The sequence below is a fragment of the Pelobates fuscus genome, chromosome 2, assembly GCF_036172605.1.
Source record: "Pelobates fuscus isolate aPelFus1 chromosome 2, aPelFus1.pri, whole genome shotgun sequence".
Lineage (NCBI taxonomy): Eukaryota > Metazoa > Chordata > Amphibia > Anura > Pelobatidae > Pelobates > Pelobates fuscus.
In genome coordinates, this window is record NC_086318.1 from 433,672,557 (window position 1) to 433,689,731 (window position 17,175).

The 17,175-nt window shown below is 38.7% G+C and overlaps 1 protein-coding gene across 1 annotated transcript in view; it reads left to right on the forward strand.

The window, feature by feature from the left end:
* The window catches only part of ALK (ALK receptor tyrosine kinase), a 713,383-nt gene that overhangs the window by 587,311 nt on the left and 108,897 nt on the right, over positions 1 to 17,175 (forward strand). The window contains exons 9-11 of the mRNA XM_063441954.1: positions 7,905 to 8,074; positions 10,352 to 10,449; positions 12,818 to 12,958. Coding sequence (XP_063298024.1) covers positions 7,905 to 8,074; positions 10,352 to 10,449; positions 12,818 to 12,958 — 409 coding nt within the window. The remainder of the gene's footprint in view (positions 1 to 7,904; positions 8,075 to 10,351; positions 10,450 to 12,817; positions 12,959 to 17,175) is intronic.

Sequence of the window (17,175 nt, forward strand, 5' to 3'; positions counted from 1 at the left end):
GGAACATTAACCACCCAACAGCTTCTTCGAAGCAGATTGACTTTACAAACTGACATTTAAAATCTTAACATGTAACTGTGAATACAAAGTAAAGGGATTCTGTTTTAATTCTGCAAATTAGAGAACAGAGCACAGAGCATTGGCATAATGTTAAAAGAAAGACATTTACAGTGTGTCCATTTTGGCAGATTTACTGCAGGCTGTCTACCTGTGCAGGATATCGAGCTGATTTTGCTGGTAAAAGTCATGCGGGTGGAGTTTATTGATAGCGACTGGTCCTGTAAGTAGCCTCAGGCAATTCCGTATTCAGGCAGCTAAAGATTGTAATTACTGCACTTCCTGCACTGCATCAATTATTTCCAATGTGGCTGTTGATCTGTCCGTAATCATATAGAATTAAGTTGATAGAGAGCAAAAAACCTCAGGATGCTCCCCTAAGCAGAGAAGTACTTGACTGATGACTCTACAATTTCTATTTCCTGGTAATTAGGAAAGTTCGGAATTCTAAATAATGTATCCATTCCCCATTTCTGTAACTTGCTCCCTGCCGCAGACCTAGACCCCACTTCAACTTAACTACACTTGGGGTGCTGACTATGAAGATTTCTGTAGGACTTTGGAGCAAGTAATAGGATAGAAACATAGAATGTGACGGCAGATAAGAACCATTCGGCCCATCTAGTCTGCCCAGTTTTCTAATTACTTTCATTAGTCCCTGGCCTTATCTTATAGTTAGGATAGCCTTATGCCTATCCCATGCATGCTTAACCCCTTAAGGACCAAACTTCTGGAATAAAAGGGAATCCTGACATGTCACACATGTCATGTGTCCTTAAGGGGTTAAACTCCCTCACTGTGTTAACCTCTACCACTTCAGCTGGAAGGCTATTCCATGCATCCACTACCCTCTCAGTAAAGTAATCATTCCTGATATTATTTTTAAACCTTTGCCCCTCTAATTAGACTTTGACTCAAGTCAACTCATTAGTTGTGACAAACTTAACAAACGCACCCGAGTTTTAACCTCCAACGGTGACATCCCAAACACAGGGTTAACTGGGTAAACTGCATTAATAACTGCACTGTGATTTGTATAATCTTCACATTTACTCCAATCCAAAGGAAGAATCCTGCTTCTGAATGAAACCCTTCCTATTTATGGGGTTTGTGGTCTCTGACTGAATGCCAATGCCAGTGGATTCTAAGTCTAAATATTTGTAAATGTTTTGTTTTTTTCTACACACATTTATATTTACACACAATGGGAGGGGCACATCTTTGGAGGCAAAGTACCCTCCTGATCTTTAGGACAAGGGATGAGAATACTGCCAGATGGTTATCCAGACCAGCAATCATGAGGACATCTATTGATATGTTGGTTAAATCATTTACAGGTTGCTCACTATGTTTTAGACTGGTGCACAAGTATAGAATTTTAGGTCTGCCAATTATTTTTTACCAAAGATAGAAACTTTTTGGGACACCCAAAATTCAGTCATTTGCCAGTACAGCTTAGCTGAATCACAAGAACAAACCTAAAAGGCATGAAAATGGCACAATGGTCCCCTAACCATCACTCATCCCTTTTTTTCGCATCAGAATTTTGACTCCCCCCGAACATGTTCGGCATTGAGCAATTTGTGTCATTTATCAATTTCCATAAAACAACTTTTTTTTTTTTCTTTTAATGTAAAAATCTACATTTAATTATTGGATTGTCAAATAAACAATTTATTTATTTATTCCGTGAACAATAAAAGTGGGCTTTTTGTGTAAACTGGTTTCGATGTTTCGTAGAATTACATATTCCTGACACTCTGGGTCCAAATCACCATTGCTGGGAAACATTCCTGGGAGGCTAAAGCTTTAAATAAATTGTACATCAAAAGCGTCACGACAAGATGGATGAATTCCACGATAAACAAAACAAGCTTTAAACGACAAGTGCATTTAACCAGCTAACCCGTACTGTTGGGCAATTAATAAATTGTCCCACTTTCTCCGTACAGAAGCTACAAACTATGACTGATGATGATGTCTGAATAGGTTATAGCAAACAGGGATGTTTAAAACGTGGGCTATTTATCTTCACAGCTTGAAATCAGAAGGAGATAATTTGCTGAACACCAAACATTGCAATGGTCCATTAGTCAGGAACATTTTTTTCTTTTCTTAAATTGATATCCCTTCTAATGTGCTAAATCTTCACTCAAATGGCAGGTTCAGCTAAATTGTATGAGGTTATTAAGATATTGCTGTTAATGTGATTGAACGTGATTAAAAAAATAGTAATAATAAATAACAATAAAAATGAGTTAAAACTTTAATTAGAAGTGTTTATTGTAGGGGGAATCTAGCGGAATAAATGTGTAGCACGAACCAGATTGAGTTGTAACAGTTCATAATAGCATTTATTACAGGTATTACAGGTGTGGGTGAACTATAAATGTAGGGGGAGGCATCCCATAGTGCGAGTTATAGGAGATGTGGGGAGCTGCAGGGAGCATGCTGATCAGGTAGAGTGTGTTATAGGAGGTGTGGGGAGCTGCAGTGAGTGTGCTGCTCAGGTAGTGTGGGTTATAGGAGGTGTGGGGAGCTGCAGTGAGCGTGCTGCTCAGGTAGTGGGGGTTATAGGAGGTGTGGGGAGCTGCAGTGAGGGTGCTGCTCAGGTAGTGTGGGTTATAGGAGGTGTGGGGAGCTGCAGTGAGTGTGCTGCTCAGGTAGTATGTGTTATAGGAGGTGTGAGGAGCTGCAGTGAATGTGCTGCTCAGGTAGTGTGTGTTATAGGAGGTGTGGGGAGCTGCAATGAGTGTGCTGCTCAGGTAGTGTGTGTTATAGGAGGTGCGGGGAGCTGCAGTGAATGTGCTGCTCAGGTAGTGTGTGTTATAGGAGGTGTGGGGAGCTGCAGTGAGCGTGTTGCTCAGGTAGTGTGGGTTATAGGAGGTGTGGGGAGCGGCAGTGAGTGTGCTGCTCAGGTAGTGTGTGTAATAGGAGGTGTGGGGAGCTGCAATGAGTGTGCTGCTCAGGTAGTGTGTGTTATAGGAGGTGCGGGGAGCTGCAGTGAGGGAGGGTGTTGCTCAGGTAGTGTGGGTTATAGGAGGTGCGGGGAGCTGCAGTGAGCGTGCTGCTCAGGTAGTGTGTGTTATAGGAGGTGTGGGGAGCTGCAGTGAGAGATATAATATACACTAAGATGCATTCTGACACTGAAGGAATTATAGCCCTACTCTTTTGAGCTTACAATCTAACAAGTATTGATTTCCTTTCTGTGAAATGAGCTTAAAGCTATGTATAAGGATATCACCATACTGATGCAAAATGCAATAATTAATCATCAGTACTAAATAATATTAAATAATTCTGGGGGAAGATGGTGAGAACTGTTCTAGTAACAATCATCTGCTGATTCTGTTAGAAGGATGACCCATTCGAGCAAGAGATAACCAGAGATTTTTTTCAAAGGAACGATCTTCTTTTAACTTTCTGGCATTTGAACAATTCACGATGTTCCTGTAACCGTCCACAGGTTCAGCCGCAGTGAATGCAAAGCACGGCTTCGGAGAGAGTTTTTATATTTTATATTGTGGTCTCTTAGACTCTCAGAATGCAGAAACTGTCTATTAACCCCTTCAAGACCGCTGACGGTTCAGGACCGTCAGCGGTAAAACGTGCGTTTGGACCGCTGACGGTCCTGAACCGTCATAACGGTCTGGGGCTACTTACCTGATCACCGTCGGTCCCACGGCGGCGATCAGTGCTCCACCAGGTCCAGGGGGGTTGCCAGTCTGCCCGGGCAGTCCCCCCTCGGCAGATCAGGACCCCACGGCCATGTGATCACTCGATCACATGACCGCAATAGGTGTCTGTGTATCTGCCTGCAGGGGGACTGTCTGTGCTGACAGGCAGTCTCCCTGCAAGTGAAAAATCAAAAAAATAAAGTAAAAAAAAAAAACAGTGTAAAATCAGTGTAAAAATAAATAAATAATATGTGTATATATATATATATGATATATACATGTATTATATCTATATATAATATATGTATATGTATCATATATATAATGTCATATTAAGTGTATTTTTATATTTATATATACGTATATTAATATAAAAATACACTTATATTTAAATTACACACAAATATATACAATATATATAATTGCTATATATATGGTATATATATATTATTATAAAATACAAATAATATGTTAATAAAAATAAATAACAAAAAATTAAAATAATTTTTAATAATTATAAAAAAAATATTTATATATGCAATTTTATTCTAACAGTATTTTTATATATATATATATATATATATATATATATTTATATCAAAATACACTTAGAATGTAATGATATATATATCTATGTATAAATAAATAAATAAAAACAATACGAAATATACATATGTCCATATACATAATTACATAAATAATTTCATAAATATACACGTAGACGTCAAATATATAAATATGTATATATATTAAAATTCTACATGTGTATTTATGCAATATTTTTTACCTAATTAAGTAATTTTAATGATTGCAATTTGAGGGACCTGCCTGCCAACCCAGTCCGAAAGTCCAGATAATTTAATTTGCTAGCACTGTGTTTAACCCTGTAACTTTCTATGACACCCTAAAACCTGTACATGGGGGTACTGTTTTACTCGGGAGACTTCGCTGAACACAAATATTAGTGTTTCAAAACAGTAAAACATATCACAGCGATGATATTGTCAGTGAAACTGAAGTTTTTTGCATATTTCACACAAAAACAGCACTTTCACTGAGGATATTATTGCTGTGATACATTTTACTGTTCTGATACACTAATATTTGTGTTCAGCGAAGTCTCCTGAGTATAACAGTACCCCACATGTAGAGGTTTTATAGTGTTTGTGAAAGTTACAGGGTCAAATATAAGGCTTGATTTTACTTTTTTTTTTTTATTGAAATTTGTCGGACTGGTTAGGTTGCCTTTGAGAGCATATGGTAGCCAAGGGATGAGAATTAGCCCCATGATGGCATACCATTTGCAAAAGAAGACAACCAAAGGTATTGCAAATGGGGTATGTTCAGCCTTTTTTAGTAGCCACTTAGTCACAAACACCGGCCAGAGTTAGCGTTTCTTGCATTTTTAACACACAAACAAATATAAATGATAACTTTGGCCAGTGTTTGTGACTAGGTGGCTACTAAAAAAAACTGGACATACCCAATTTTGAATACCCTGGGTTGTCTACTTTAAAAAAATATGTACATGTTAGGTGTGTTTCGGGGATTTATGACAGATAACGGTGTTACAAGGTCACTATTGATACATTTAAAATATATATATTGAAACAGCAATTTCCTACTTGTATTTATAGGCCTATAACTTGCAAAAAAAAGCAATAAAGCATGTAAACACTGGGTGTTTTTAAACTCGGGACAAAATTTTGAATCTATTTAGCAGTTTTTTTCATTAGCTTTTGTAGATAAGTAAAAGATTTTTCAAGTAAAAGTCCAAAAACATGTTTTTTTTTTTATTTTTCACCATATTTTATTATTTTTTTTAAATACACTATATGACATAATACAAATAATGGTATGTAAAGAAAGCCCCTGTCCTGAAAAAAACAATATATAACTTGTATGGGAACCGTAAATGAGAGAGCGGAAAATTTCAGCTAAACACAAACACCACAAAAGTGTTAAAACTCCTCTGGTCCTTAACGTACAAACATCGCAAAAACAGGCCGGTCCTTAAGGGGTTAAGTAGAAATTGCTTGGTGTCAACTTCAACAAAACCTGATTGCTGCACTGCTTACATCAGCTGGTCTCCTGGTCTATACTAAACCGGTTACTGAATTTGTGCACCGCTGGTGTTTTTAAAAGAATTGAGGCTATATTTGTTGTTTTATCTTTCTATTTCTATTTTGTTTGTTCACGGATGCAATCCTTGGCGTTATTATTTGTGGTGTATTTAGCAACGTCGTTTTGGACAGGTATATAGCAGACAGATTGTCTCCTTGCTAATTCCCGATGTATTATAGAATTAATGAAGCGAACACCTTTAGGAAGGAAACCATTATATGCAATAAGTCTCCGCAGAATATAATCTGATATGTATTATTTCAAACAGGATAAAATAACACTAATGAGTATGTAATATGAAATGGCAAATATATTCCTCCCAAGATTCTCTTTAAATTGATGAATATGACATGTGAGAGCCCTCTGAGCAGGCTTGAGGGTCCGTTTGAGATATTTGAATTACTGATGTGAAGTTGGATATACTTTGTCCTTAGAAACGCAGAGCTGGATGTATAAAGAAGCTTTCTGTCGCAATATTCAAAAAAATGGAGAAATTAACAAGAATAGTCTATTGGTTTTCATGGTAACTGTACTGTTCCATCTTTAGAATGTTGTCCCAGAAACAATTTGTCAACAGAATACAATAAGATGGATTATCGCAGTTACCTGGGTGAAATAATATTATGGCAGTAAAGTGTTAATATTAACTGTGCTTTCTCATCTCTTCATTTTGTTCTGTGCTGCTTTTCTGTTGGTCGAGTTCTGTAGCACTTTCAGTAAATTTGGTAAAAATTCCAAATCTAAAGGAATTTAATATCATTATTAAAGAAACACCACTGTAGCTTTAGAAATACAAACGTATATTCCTAATGCTATAATGACTGCCCTGCTCACTGGTTAGGGTTACCCTCACTCCTCCCCCCTCCCCCCCCCCCTTTCCATGTGAAGGAAAACATTATTTTCCTGACCTTTTCTCCCTCGTCACATTGCTCTATCCACTTCAGCTGAGGTTATCAATTTTAGTAATGTTGGCCAATCCAATGGTCTCCCATAGGAAATTTAAATATTTTGAATTCCTATTTTGTTTTGTTTACTTGACTGATCCTTTTACTAATCCACATTGGTATTCATTTGCTTCTTTAATATGTGTTTCCCAATGGTATGTATTGAGAAATGTGCTTATTTAGAAAACGCTATCCATTTATCCTGTGTGCTTTTCACAGTGAATAATTCCTGCCGGTCGATTTATTGTAGAGATGCCCTCATCCTATTGAAATAAGCCTCTACAAAATGAAGTGTTTATGTACAGCCCGTATAAAGTTGTTGTTTTGTTTGTTTTTTTCGTTAATCTGAAATGATACCATATTATGGTCACTATTTCCCAAGTGCTGCCCAACTTGAATATTTGAGAAGAGGTCAACATTATTAGTTATTACAAGATCCAAACAAACAGCTATATATACTTATACTTAGAATATGAGCATTAAATAAAATACAAACTATATCAAACGACTCCAATATATTCAATCCCATTCAGAGATGAAGAGAGACTCTATGGAATATAAACTATGATGAAGTGCAGGATGCCAATATAGTTTAAAAACAATTAAACATTTATTCTATGTAACGTAAAATAGAAAAAGTGAGCATGCAGAAAAACATTAATGCGGTTTGTTATTTACATCCTTTTTTCTGAAGATGCGTCAGAGATATTTAGTAGTGAAACGCATCAGTGTATCAGTGATGTTTCTCTAAATGTTAAGTTTTCTACTTTGTCCCAAATACATCTTTAGATTGTTTTGGAATTTCAAAGAAATACCAACACAGGCTGAAAGAGGTTCAAAAGTGACAGAGATGCTTTCAATCTGAGAAATATTATCTATAATTCCCGAAGTGACCATTAAGTGTAGAGTGTATTAATATTATATAATATAACCAATTAAATGATCACATTTTAAGCCGCCCTTTGGGGATGAGGGGGCCACAGACTGCTTTGGATGCTGGGAGTTGGGTAAAGTGTGACTGTAAAATCTCAGTTATATTCGGGGGCCACTACGATATGGGGATACTTTTAAACAGTTTTTGTTATTCTATGTTCTTCTTCAGCTACGGATGTCTTTTCTCCTGGAGGGCTTCCTGCTTGGGAACATTTCTGTTTTACTCTTTGATAATAAAACTGGGAAGGCAAAAAGCAGGTCTTTATGGTACTTTGCGAACGCGGAAGGACTGGGAATTTGGCAGCCAATGGTTCTGTCTCTTCGGGATATCTTGGAGAGGTAAGTCTTAAAATATCGCCCTGCACATAACCATTATCATTCCTGTATGAGAAAGTAATTCTATGTTAAAACTTAAGTAGAGCAAACATGAGCAATACTTCTAAATCTATATATTTACTCTTCAAACTCCAAAATGTCTGACGTGCTTTATATGTGAAGAGTGTGTCCTCACTGTAGCGGAGCTCCCTGTACCCTGACTGGGTACCTCCGCCAAGGAGCGCTTCCTAGCTGGAACAGGGGACAAACCGCCGTGGCTTGACTGGGGCCCTGGAACCGCTCTCTCCTGGAGCTGATTGGGGAATTCGCTCTAGACATCCCCAGGCACTGGACGATACTCAGTCCTGGGAGCTCTAGTCCTTACAAGGACTTTCCCCATTGAATCCTCCACACTGGAACAGTGATTAAAGAATAGCCCTTTCCCCTCCCAGTAACCAGACGACACATAGTTCTGGGAGGACAAGCTGGAATACTTTAATGTCAGCCACAACTGGTCTTATATGCATGTCCCCATGCAAGGGGCACTCCCCCTGGACCTGAGAGTAAACCACAGTAGAAACAAATACACAATTACATTGGCTCTCAGATCCAGGACACTCCCATACATAATCAGATAATCCCTCCTCTGTGACTGGGAGATAATTGGATCAGGAACTGTAGTAATCTAATCCAATTATCTCCAAGCACAGAAAAAAAAAACTTTTTCCCAAACACCCCAAAAGTACCCTAAAAATACATAAAACCCCCAAAAAAGTGGCATCCCCTGATAGCCCTGATCTGGGTGACCAACATATCCAAAAATCACCCAGATTAGTTCAGGGGTTCATGAATTTCCTGGAAGTAATTCGTTTGACTGACCTCACGCATGCCCAAAACAGTTCCAGAGAATCAGGGCTTGCGGTCGGTCTAGTTCGGTGGTTTAAATACAAACAAACTACCGAACATAGTCAATAGTCTTACCCTGGAGCTTGTTCCCCTTGTTCGTGGGAACGATTCCACCAAACAGTGCCCTTCTAACTTGTGTAGAACCGAACGCAAGTGATGATGGAAGTCCAGCGGTGTTTGGGAGTTTCTGTTTCCGATTGTAGTTGCATGAGATTCATGCCAAAACACCGCTGCCTGCGTTCATGCGAACAAGATGGCCGCCACCTCGTGGTAGTCCATAGGAATTGCGACCACCCAGATGAACACTTAGAACACTGAGGTGGAAATTGTAACAAAGTAGAAATTAGGCTAAACAAGCTCCAGGGCGGTCTCCGGTTCATGCATATTCGGTTCCCGAACCACATAGTCCAAATACACGAACAGAGAATTTTACATTATATTTCACAGGGTCCTTAGTCTGTGGGCAGGAGGCTGGCAAGCAGGCTCCTCCAGGAACTCGTGGCAAACTTTTTTTTTATTGTACAAAGTACAGATTTTAATAAAAAATTTCACTTTTATGAATTAACCTTGTTACACCCCCTTGCTGTCAAACAGACACTTTTATTAATTTTTTTGGCAGTGGAGTGTCATATCCTGGACCGCCGGATACTGGTTAAACTCTTAGGTAGACAGTGTAACTCCCTCTCCCTGTATGTCGATAACAGATAGGATCTGAATTAAGTACAGCAGTAAAAAGCAGTCACTCCTCGTAACTCCGCTGTCCTGAGATTAGCAAAGAGTCCGTCAACCTGTACATTATAGTTTTTAATACATGCTGATGTCACCCACCGCACATCTTGGGATTTAAAAGCAGGATCTACCTTTTGAATAAAAATTCAGTGTGTTTTTATTACAGTTTTCATGTGCGATAGGTATAATTGATATAACTCTTAATATATATAAATATATATAGTATTTTATTACTGTTTTAGACTTCTGCTAAAATCACACATTTTCATGGTAGTGTCACTTTAAGCAGTTGCTGTATGTTTGCCAAAAAGGCTAGTTTGTGAGAAAGCTATGTATAAATCTGATCATATCTTTGCCACGTATGCCCTGGTTAAAAAATGGAAATTTCAGCACTGAAATACACAGAAGACCAAGGAATATAAATGAGACAGTCTATTAAGGATGATGGCTAAATTGAAGAACGCGATTCTCTTTAACGCAATTACCTGTTTTCTTGTTGTTCCGTGTAGCCTGTGAACAGAATATCATATTCATTTAATTCCGCTAATAGGTTTTATTAAACTGGTCGAACTTGGATTACATCCCCAACTTCAAACAAATTCAATCATTACTTCCTGCTTTAGCACTAAGTGTGTCCGTCCTAACTTTTTTTTTCTTTTCTACAAGCAGGTTTTGGCTGGAGATACGCGCGTCCTGGTCCAAGGAATCCGATGCCATTATTGCTTTTGACAATATTTCTCTGAGTTTGGGCTGTTATTTGACAAGTAAATAAAACACAATCTCTCTGATTTAATTAACGCATGTTAACTCGTACATTTTTACTGTTCCACAAAACATCACTGGCCCTGCAGACAGTTTGAAATTCTGAGCAGTAAAGCATTTACAGTGATATAGAAAAAAATTGTTAAATGTTGCAAGGGGTGCTGGGAAATAATATGTTCTTGTTGAGAGACGACCACACTGCAACAATGTATTTATACTATATCATGAAATGTTTCCATTTAAACTCTCCAAGCACCATAACCACTACAGGGTGCTACTGCGCCCCCCCCCCCCCAGTAGTTAGTAGTCAAACTGTTTGTGAACCTCCTTCTACAGGTGATATTCGAAAAATTAGAATATCGTGCAAAAGTTCATTTATTTCAGTAATGCAACGTAAAAGGGGAAACGAATATATGAGATAGACGCATTACATGCAAAGCAAGATAGTTCAAGCCATGATTTGTCATAAGTGCGATGATTATGGCTTACAGCTCATGAAAACCTCAAATCCACAATCTCAGTAAATTAGAATATTGTGAAAAGGTGCAATATTCTAGGCTCACAGTGTCCCACTCTAATCAGCTAAGTAAGCCATAACACCTGCAAAGGGTTTCTGAGCCTTTAAATGGTCTCTCAGTCTGGTTCAGTAGGAATCACAATCATGGGGAAAGACTGCTGACCTGACAGTTGTGCAGAAAACCATAATTGACACCCTCCATAAGGAGGGAAAGCCTCAAAAGCTAATTGCGAAGGAAGTTGGATGTTCCCAAAGTGCTGTATCAAAGCACATTATAGAAAGTTATGTGGAAGGGAAAAGTGTGGAAGAAAAAGGTGCACAAGCAGCAGGGATGACAGCAGCCTGGAGAGGATTGTCAGGAAATGGCCATTCAAATGTGTTGGGACTTTCACAAGGAGGGGACTGAGGCTGGAGTCAGTGCATCAAGAGCCACCACACACAGATGGATCCTGGACATGGGCTTCAGATGTCGTATTCCTCTTGTCAAGCCGCTCCTGAACAACAGACAACGTCAGAAGCGTCTTACCTGGGCTAAAGAAAAACAGACCTGGTCTATTGCTCAGTGGTCCAAAGTCCTCTTTTCTGATGAGAGCAACTTTTGCATCTAATTTGGAAACCAAGGACCCAGAGTCTGTAGGAAGAATGGAGAGGCACACACTGCAAGATGCTTGAAGTCCAGTGTGAAGTTTCCACAGTCTGTGTTGATTTGGGAGCCATGTCATCTGCTGGTGTAGATGACTGAGTACTGAGTCCATATGCGTGCTTATACTTTTCAGAGGTCCGATATTGTTCTATGTACACTCCTTGTTTTATTGATTGCATGTAATATTTACTGAGATTGTGGATTTGGGGTTTTCATGAGCTGTAAGCCATAATCATCGCACTTATGACAAATCACGGCTTGAACTATCTTGCTTTGCATGTAATGTGTCTAGCTCATATAATAGTTTCCCCTTTTACGTTGCATTACTGAAATAAATGAACTTTTGAACGATATCTAATTTGTCGAGTATCACCTGTAAGTGAGAATCTCTCTATACGGAGATAGCCCAGTGATGGAGGATTTAGTTCACTCACTGAGAGCACTCAGATGATGGTGTCAGTCAGTGAGCCAGCCCTTCATGGAAGAGCTTAGCTCAGTGGAACTAATAGAAACGTCTGCGTCCATAAGAGGCTGGGATGAAACCAGGGCATTCCTAGTACTGTAGTACTTGCCAGAAGTGCTCCTTTTACAAAACAGCAGTTGACGGGAAGTCCCCACCACACTAGTTTTTGTTGCAAAAAATTCAAAAATCTGCAGTCTCCATTCTCCCTTTTCTTGATGACTGGAGATAAAGCTGGTTTAGAACAGAGTATGGTATTTCATGGAGTAATATGGGTAGTACCCAACCATCAGGGGAGGGAGCAATGCTCCACCTTCTTTAATCGTCACCAGCCCTCCAATAATTAATACTCATTTGTAATGATTCACATTACTGAATGTTCACATACACTGGACAAAATTATGAGCGCAACACTTTTGTTTTTGCCCCCATTTTTCTAATCAATCTAATCAGCATCTTGATATGCCACACCTGTGAGGTGGATGGATTATCTCGGCAAAGGAGAAGTGCTCACACACAGATTTAGACAGATTTGTGAAGAATATTTGAGAGAAATAGGCCTTCTGTGTACATAGAAAAAGTCTTAGAACTGGGGACAAAAACAAAAGTGTTGCGTTTGTAATCTTGTTCAGTGTATAGCCCAGACACATACTGACCCTGGTATTAAGGATGTTTTAGGGTTATGTCAACAAATCCTCTCATTAAACATAAAATAATTCAAAGTATGATTGTTTTTTTGAAACACTGAAGGTAATGGAGAAACGCCCCTCCAGACCACGTCTTACTTGTCCAGCAATCTGCTGATGGAGAGCAGCAGCCAGAAGAAGAATGAGACCATAGTGGATTCACAGGAGGAGGACCTCAGCCTTATCTTCCAGCCTTATCCGCCAGGTAGGAGCTGACGATATACCTGCAAATCACCAGATGTAATCTTTCACTATGGGCTATAGTCACAATTGTAGTGGTTCAAAATTGCAGAATGTAGATTAATATAGTCATGATGGGACTAAAGCAGAGTTATAGACGTTTTCCAAACCATCTACTTGCATAAATTTTGTAATTCTATTTCCAGTTCACTGCTATTCGGTGTTTAGTGAATATATCCAGACGTGTCATAAAACAAATCTATAAATATATCGAGGTGACAAAGCAGGCATTAACATGATATATGCCAAAGCTTTAAGGACAAATGGGTAAATGTGGGGTCAAATGTCTAGATATAGAGCAATCAGCAGGATTTTTCCTTTGGTTTCCATGGTGACAGCTCAACTTTTAGAACTTGGTACCAGAACTGAACAAAGCTTTTTTCCGTTTCTGATGTTTTGGGTTTGCTACATTTTTCTATATGTAAGCACTCATTTTGCCATCCATTTAACTCTTACTTATCAATTATAAATGAAACAATGATGCAGTCACGGTGCTCTGATGGTCCAATTCTCCTTACAATCCCGTGGGTGTACGAGACCAGGGTGCACACTGTGCAGTACGCTTTATTTTAAGACACACGTTAAGCCGACATGAATTCAGCCAGATGCTTCATAAATAATTTCTTTACAGTTTCTTACTTGCAAAGGATCTCTGAGATCTAATTAAAGCTCGTTATGTTTAGCTCTGAGTGTGATTGTCATTATTTTAGTACAAGAAGACTAACAGCAAAGGACAGGTTTATTTCTGCCTTTTATTTGAACCCGACCTGCAGCAATGGCAGAAAAAGGTTAAATATACTCCTCAAAGAATATCCTACAAACAGGAGGCTATCAGGGTTATTTACTATAGTGAGAATTCAAAATGAATTCAAAGAGATTTTACATTCTAGGCCAAGGTAGCTGAAACAGACTTAGAGGATTTTACCAGTTTGGCTAGTTTGGTCTTAAATTTTAAATTCATTTTGAATTCTTGTTTTACTGAATAACCTTGCATGTTTTGTCTATTTTTTCCATGTTTATATTTTTTCTTACATTTTCACATTTAGTTATATAGACCAAAACAAGTGAACAGGCAAAAACATGAAACAGCTGAAACATAAAGCACATTATCAGCATCGATTTCACATACGTGAATGTTTATTGTCTTTCGACAAACTCAGCAGGTCACAGGTTGAAGTGAAAGAGTGGGTCACGCGGGTCCCAGTTCCTTACTGCATAAAATACAGCCAGGCTATACGTCGGCTACAAGAACTCTTATTCCAAGCTGCCTAATTGATGGCAGTGCGATTTATAAAAATTGCTGCAGGTATACGCCACTTTTGGAGATCATAGTTCACTCACGGTGCTGTGTGAAACATCAGCTTTGCAGTTCTACGAAGTTGTGATGGTGCTTAGACAGGCCCAATAAAGTACAAGGTAGCATTCGTTTACAGGGGGTTAAAAAATAAACTAGCCCAACACACGCTTGCTGCTTTTAAAAAACACAATAAATGTTACCTTACGGCGTTATATTTCTAATATCGTATTATTACAAAATTCTCAAACATCCTAAAAGGTACAAAAATTAAATAATAAAAGCCGTATTCAATTTGTTCATATATGGAAGAAGTTTGATAATTCATGACTAAACATTCTTTATAAGAGTAATTATAACAATTTTGAAATATTTTTATTTACATTTATTTGTTGTCGAACATTTTGTTTGCCGTGTGGAAACGCTTGCTTTGTACTTTCCATAAAATCGAAATTCTGCTTAATTCTATTTTCCAGCAAATGACCAGTCGCTCAACAGAATTCGCATTATCTCTTTAACTCATGACAAACGTGTCAGATATTTATTTTCTTACTGGAAGTGACAGTGGGGGTGGGGGAGGATTTTGAATTAAAATTTATATTGTCCATATTGTGTCAATTATCTGCCTGTTATGTCGCAGTCAATAATGTGCCCTGTGATGGATAGACGGACTGTTTAGACACGGATAGGCATCCCATTCTGTTTACACCAATAATTTTGTTAAAATGGATTATGTGAAAGGGAGGCTGACGGGTCCACGGATGTTTTAAATTAAATGATCACTCTGCACAGATAAGGCTTTGGCTGAAATACAAGCTTAGAGTATCACCACAACAATTACACTGCTCCCAAACTTCATGAAACTCAGGATTTGGTATAGGGTTGTGAAGGTTACAGGAATTGACAATTCGGAATATAATTTTTTCTAGTATAATATGGGGTGGGGGAGATGCACAAAGTTGCAGGAGAAAGGAAAAGCATTTCATCAGATGGACATTAAATCTGTATTCTGATTGGCTGCTGGGGGGGGATAGGTGGGAGCTTTATTCGTAGACTATAGACAGATTTCAAATCAGGGACCGTAAAATTCACACATGTCAACCTCCGCTCAGCTGTAAAACACAGATTACCCCGAGCCAAACTATTAGAGATAGACATGTTTCATATATTTTAATTACATTATCTTTGCTAAATTTGCTATTTAATTAATTTAGTATGAATTATTATGTTTTAAAACTAAACATATAACGTCATTTGTAACGGCACCCCCAGGCATAAAGGGTTCAAACCGCCGTTTAGGAGATCTTCCCCTTCCAGATATACAGGCACAGCTACTGCAGAACACCAAACTCCCAAACTGGATACAAAATAGCACTCCAACTCCCGAACTGGAACCTCACTAATAGCTGCTAGCAGACGAACAGGAAAAGCAGACAATCAGCTTACACTCCTGGCAATCAGTCTCTAACAGCATACAGTAAATCCCCCCAAGAACAAGACAAAGCTCCGTGTTGAGGGTCAAGCAGTGGTCTGTTTATTGAGGGCTACCTGCCCCTGTATTTATGCAGGTCTCCCACCTGGTGGACACTCCCCTAGGGGACCAGATGGAAGACTGTAACAACGGACAGACAAGTAGCATTTCAGGACATATAGTCACAACACTTCCCCACAATGCATCCTGGTGTCATGCCTTAACTATGGTATCCTCTTACTTCCTGGTTCCACGGAGCCTAGCCACACCCCTTTATGACACGGTCTGCCTATTTAATCTGACTGCACCAGCTGATCAGGGCTGGATTATTGAACTACGTTCCTTACTCACACCCCGGCTACAACTTCGTTGTGAAAGCCTCTGCTACCAGACCGGACTGAAAGACTCTGCAAAGTTCCCTTCACCTCTCCTCATCCACGACTAAAGATTAAACACTCTTCATACGCCTCTGAGGAGATCTCGGGAACCAGTGTTCTATATGCCGGAAGCTAAGTAAAACCAATGTGATAAGAGTTGCATCTAAAAGCTGTTATTACCTGTCTCCAAAAGTCCTTCGGTAAAAACAATCCCGTTACAGCTAACTTCAACTCATACTTCATATCAGTTATCTGCATCTGTCTTGCTTCAGTTAAAGTATGGAACAGCTATTGTAATTACTTATCACCTAAACCGTTAACTCTACTAAGAGACTCCTTATTGATTCAGTGTCTGCAATTTACTATTGTTTACTCCTTAAAGCTACAGTGCCTGTAATTGTGGACTTCAGTTATCGTTTACTACTTAAAGCTACAGTGCCTGTAACTGTGGACTTCAGTTATCATTTACTACTTAAAGCTACAGTGCCTGTAATTGTGGACTTCAGTTATCATTTACTACTTAAAGCTACAGTACCTGTAAATTGGAATTAAAGTCTTTACCTTTTACTTTCTTTAATAAATATTCAAACTATACGAAATCTGCAGTTGTGTTCCTTCATAACAAATGTTTAGACGTGACACCTGGCTTCCTCTCCTCTGCCCTGGAGATAATTGAGAAGTAAAACTCCATTACACACGTGGGGACACAAAAACAGTAAAATACTTTAAAATACATAAAGTCACATTTTACACATAATACACAGACATTTCACATATCCCCAGATAGCTGGGATCTGAGCGCACAAAACTACCGAATAGCGCTCAGATCCTATACACACAGTTCAATTGCCATGGAGCCAAAGTCTTTAATTACACGAATGGGCTCCATGGCATAGCTATCTGTGTTAACACATTCACATAAAATACCGAATGGACATGTGTTCGTTAGATCGGTACGAAATAGAACCAGGCTGCGGACGGCTCAGCTGTGTGTTCGTGCAAGTAAGTGTCCGTTTTTAGTTCCATAGTTTAAGTGCCGA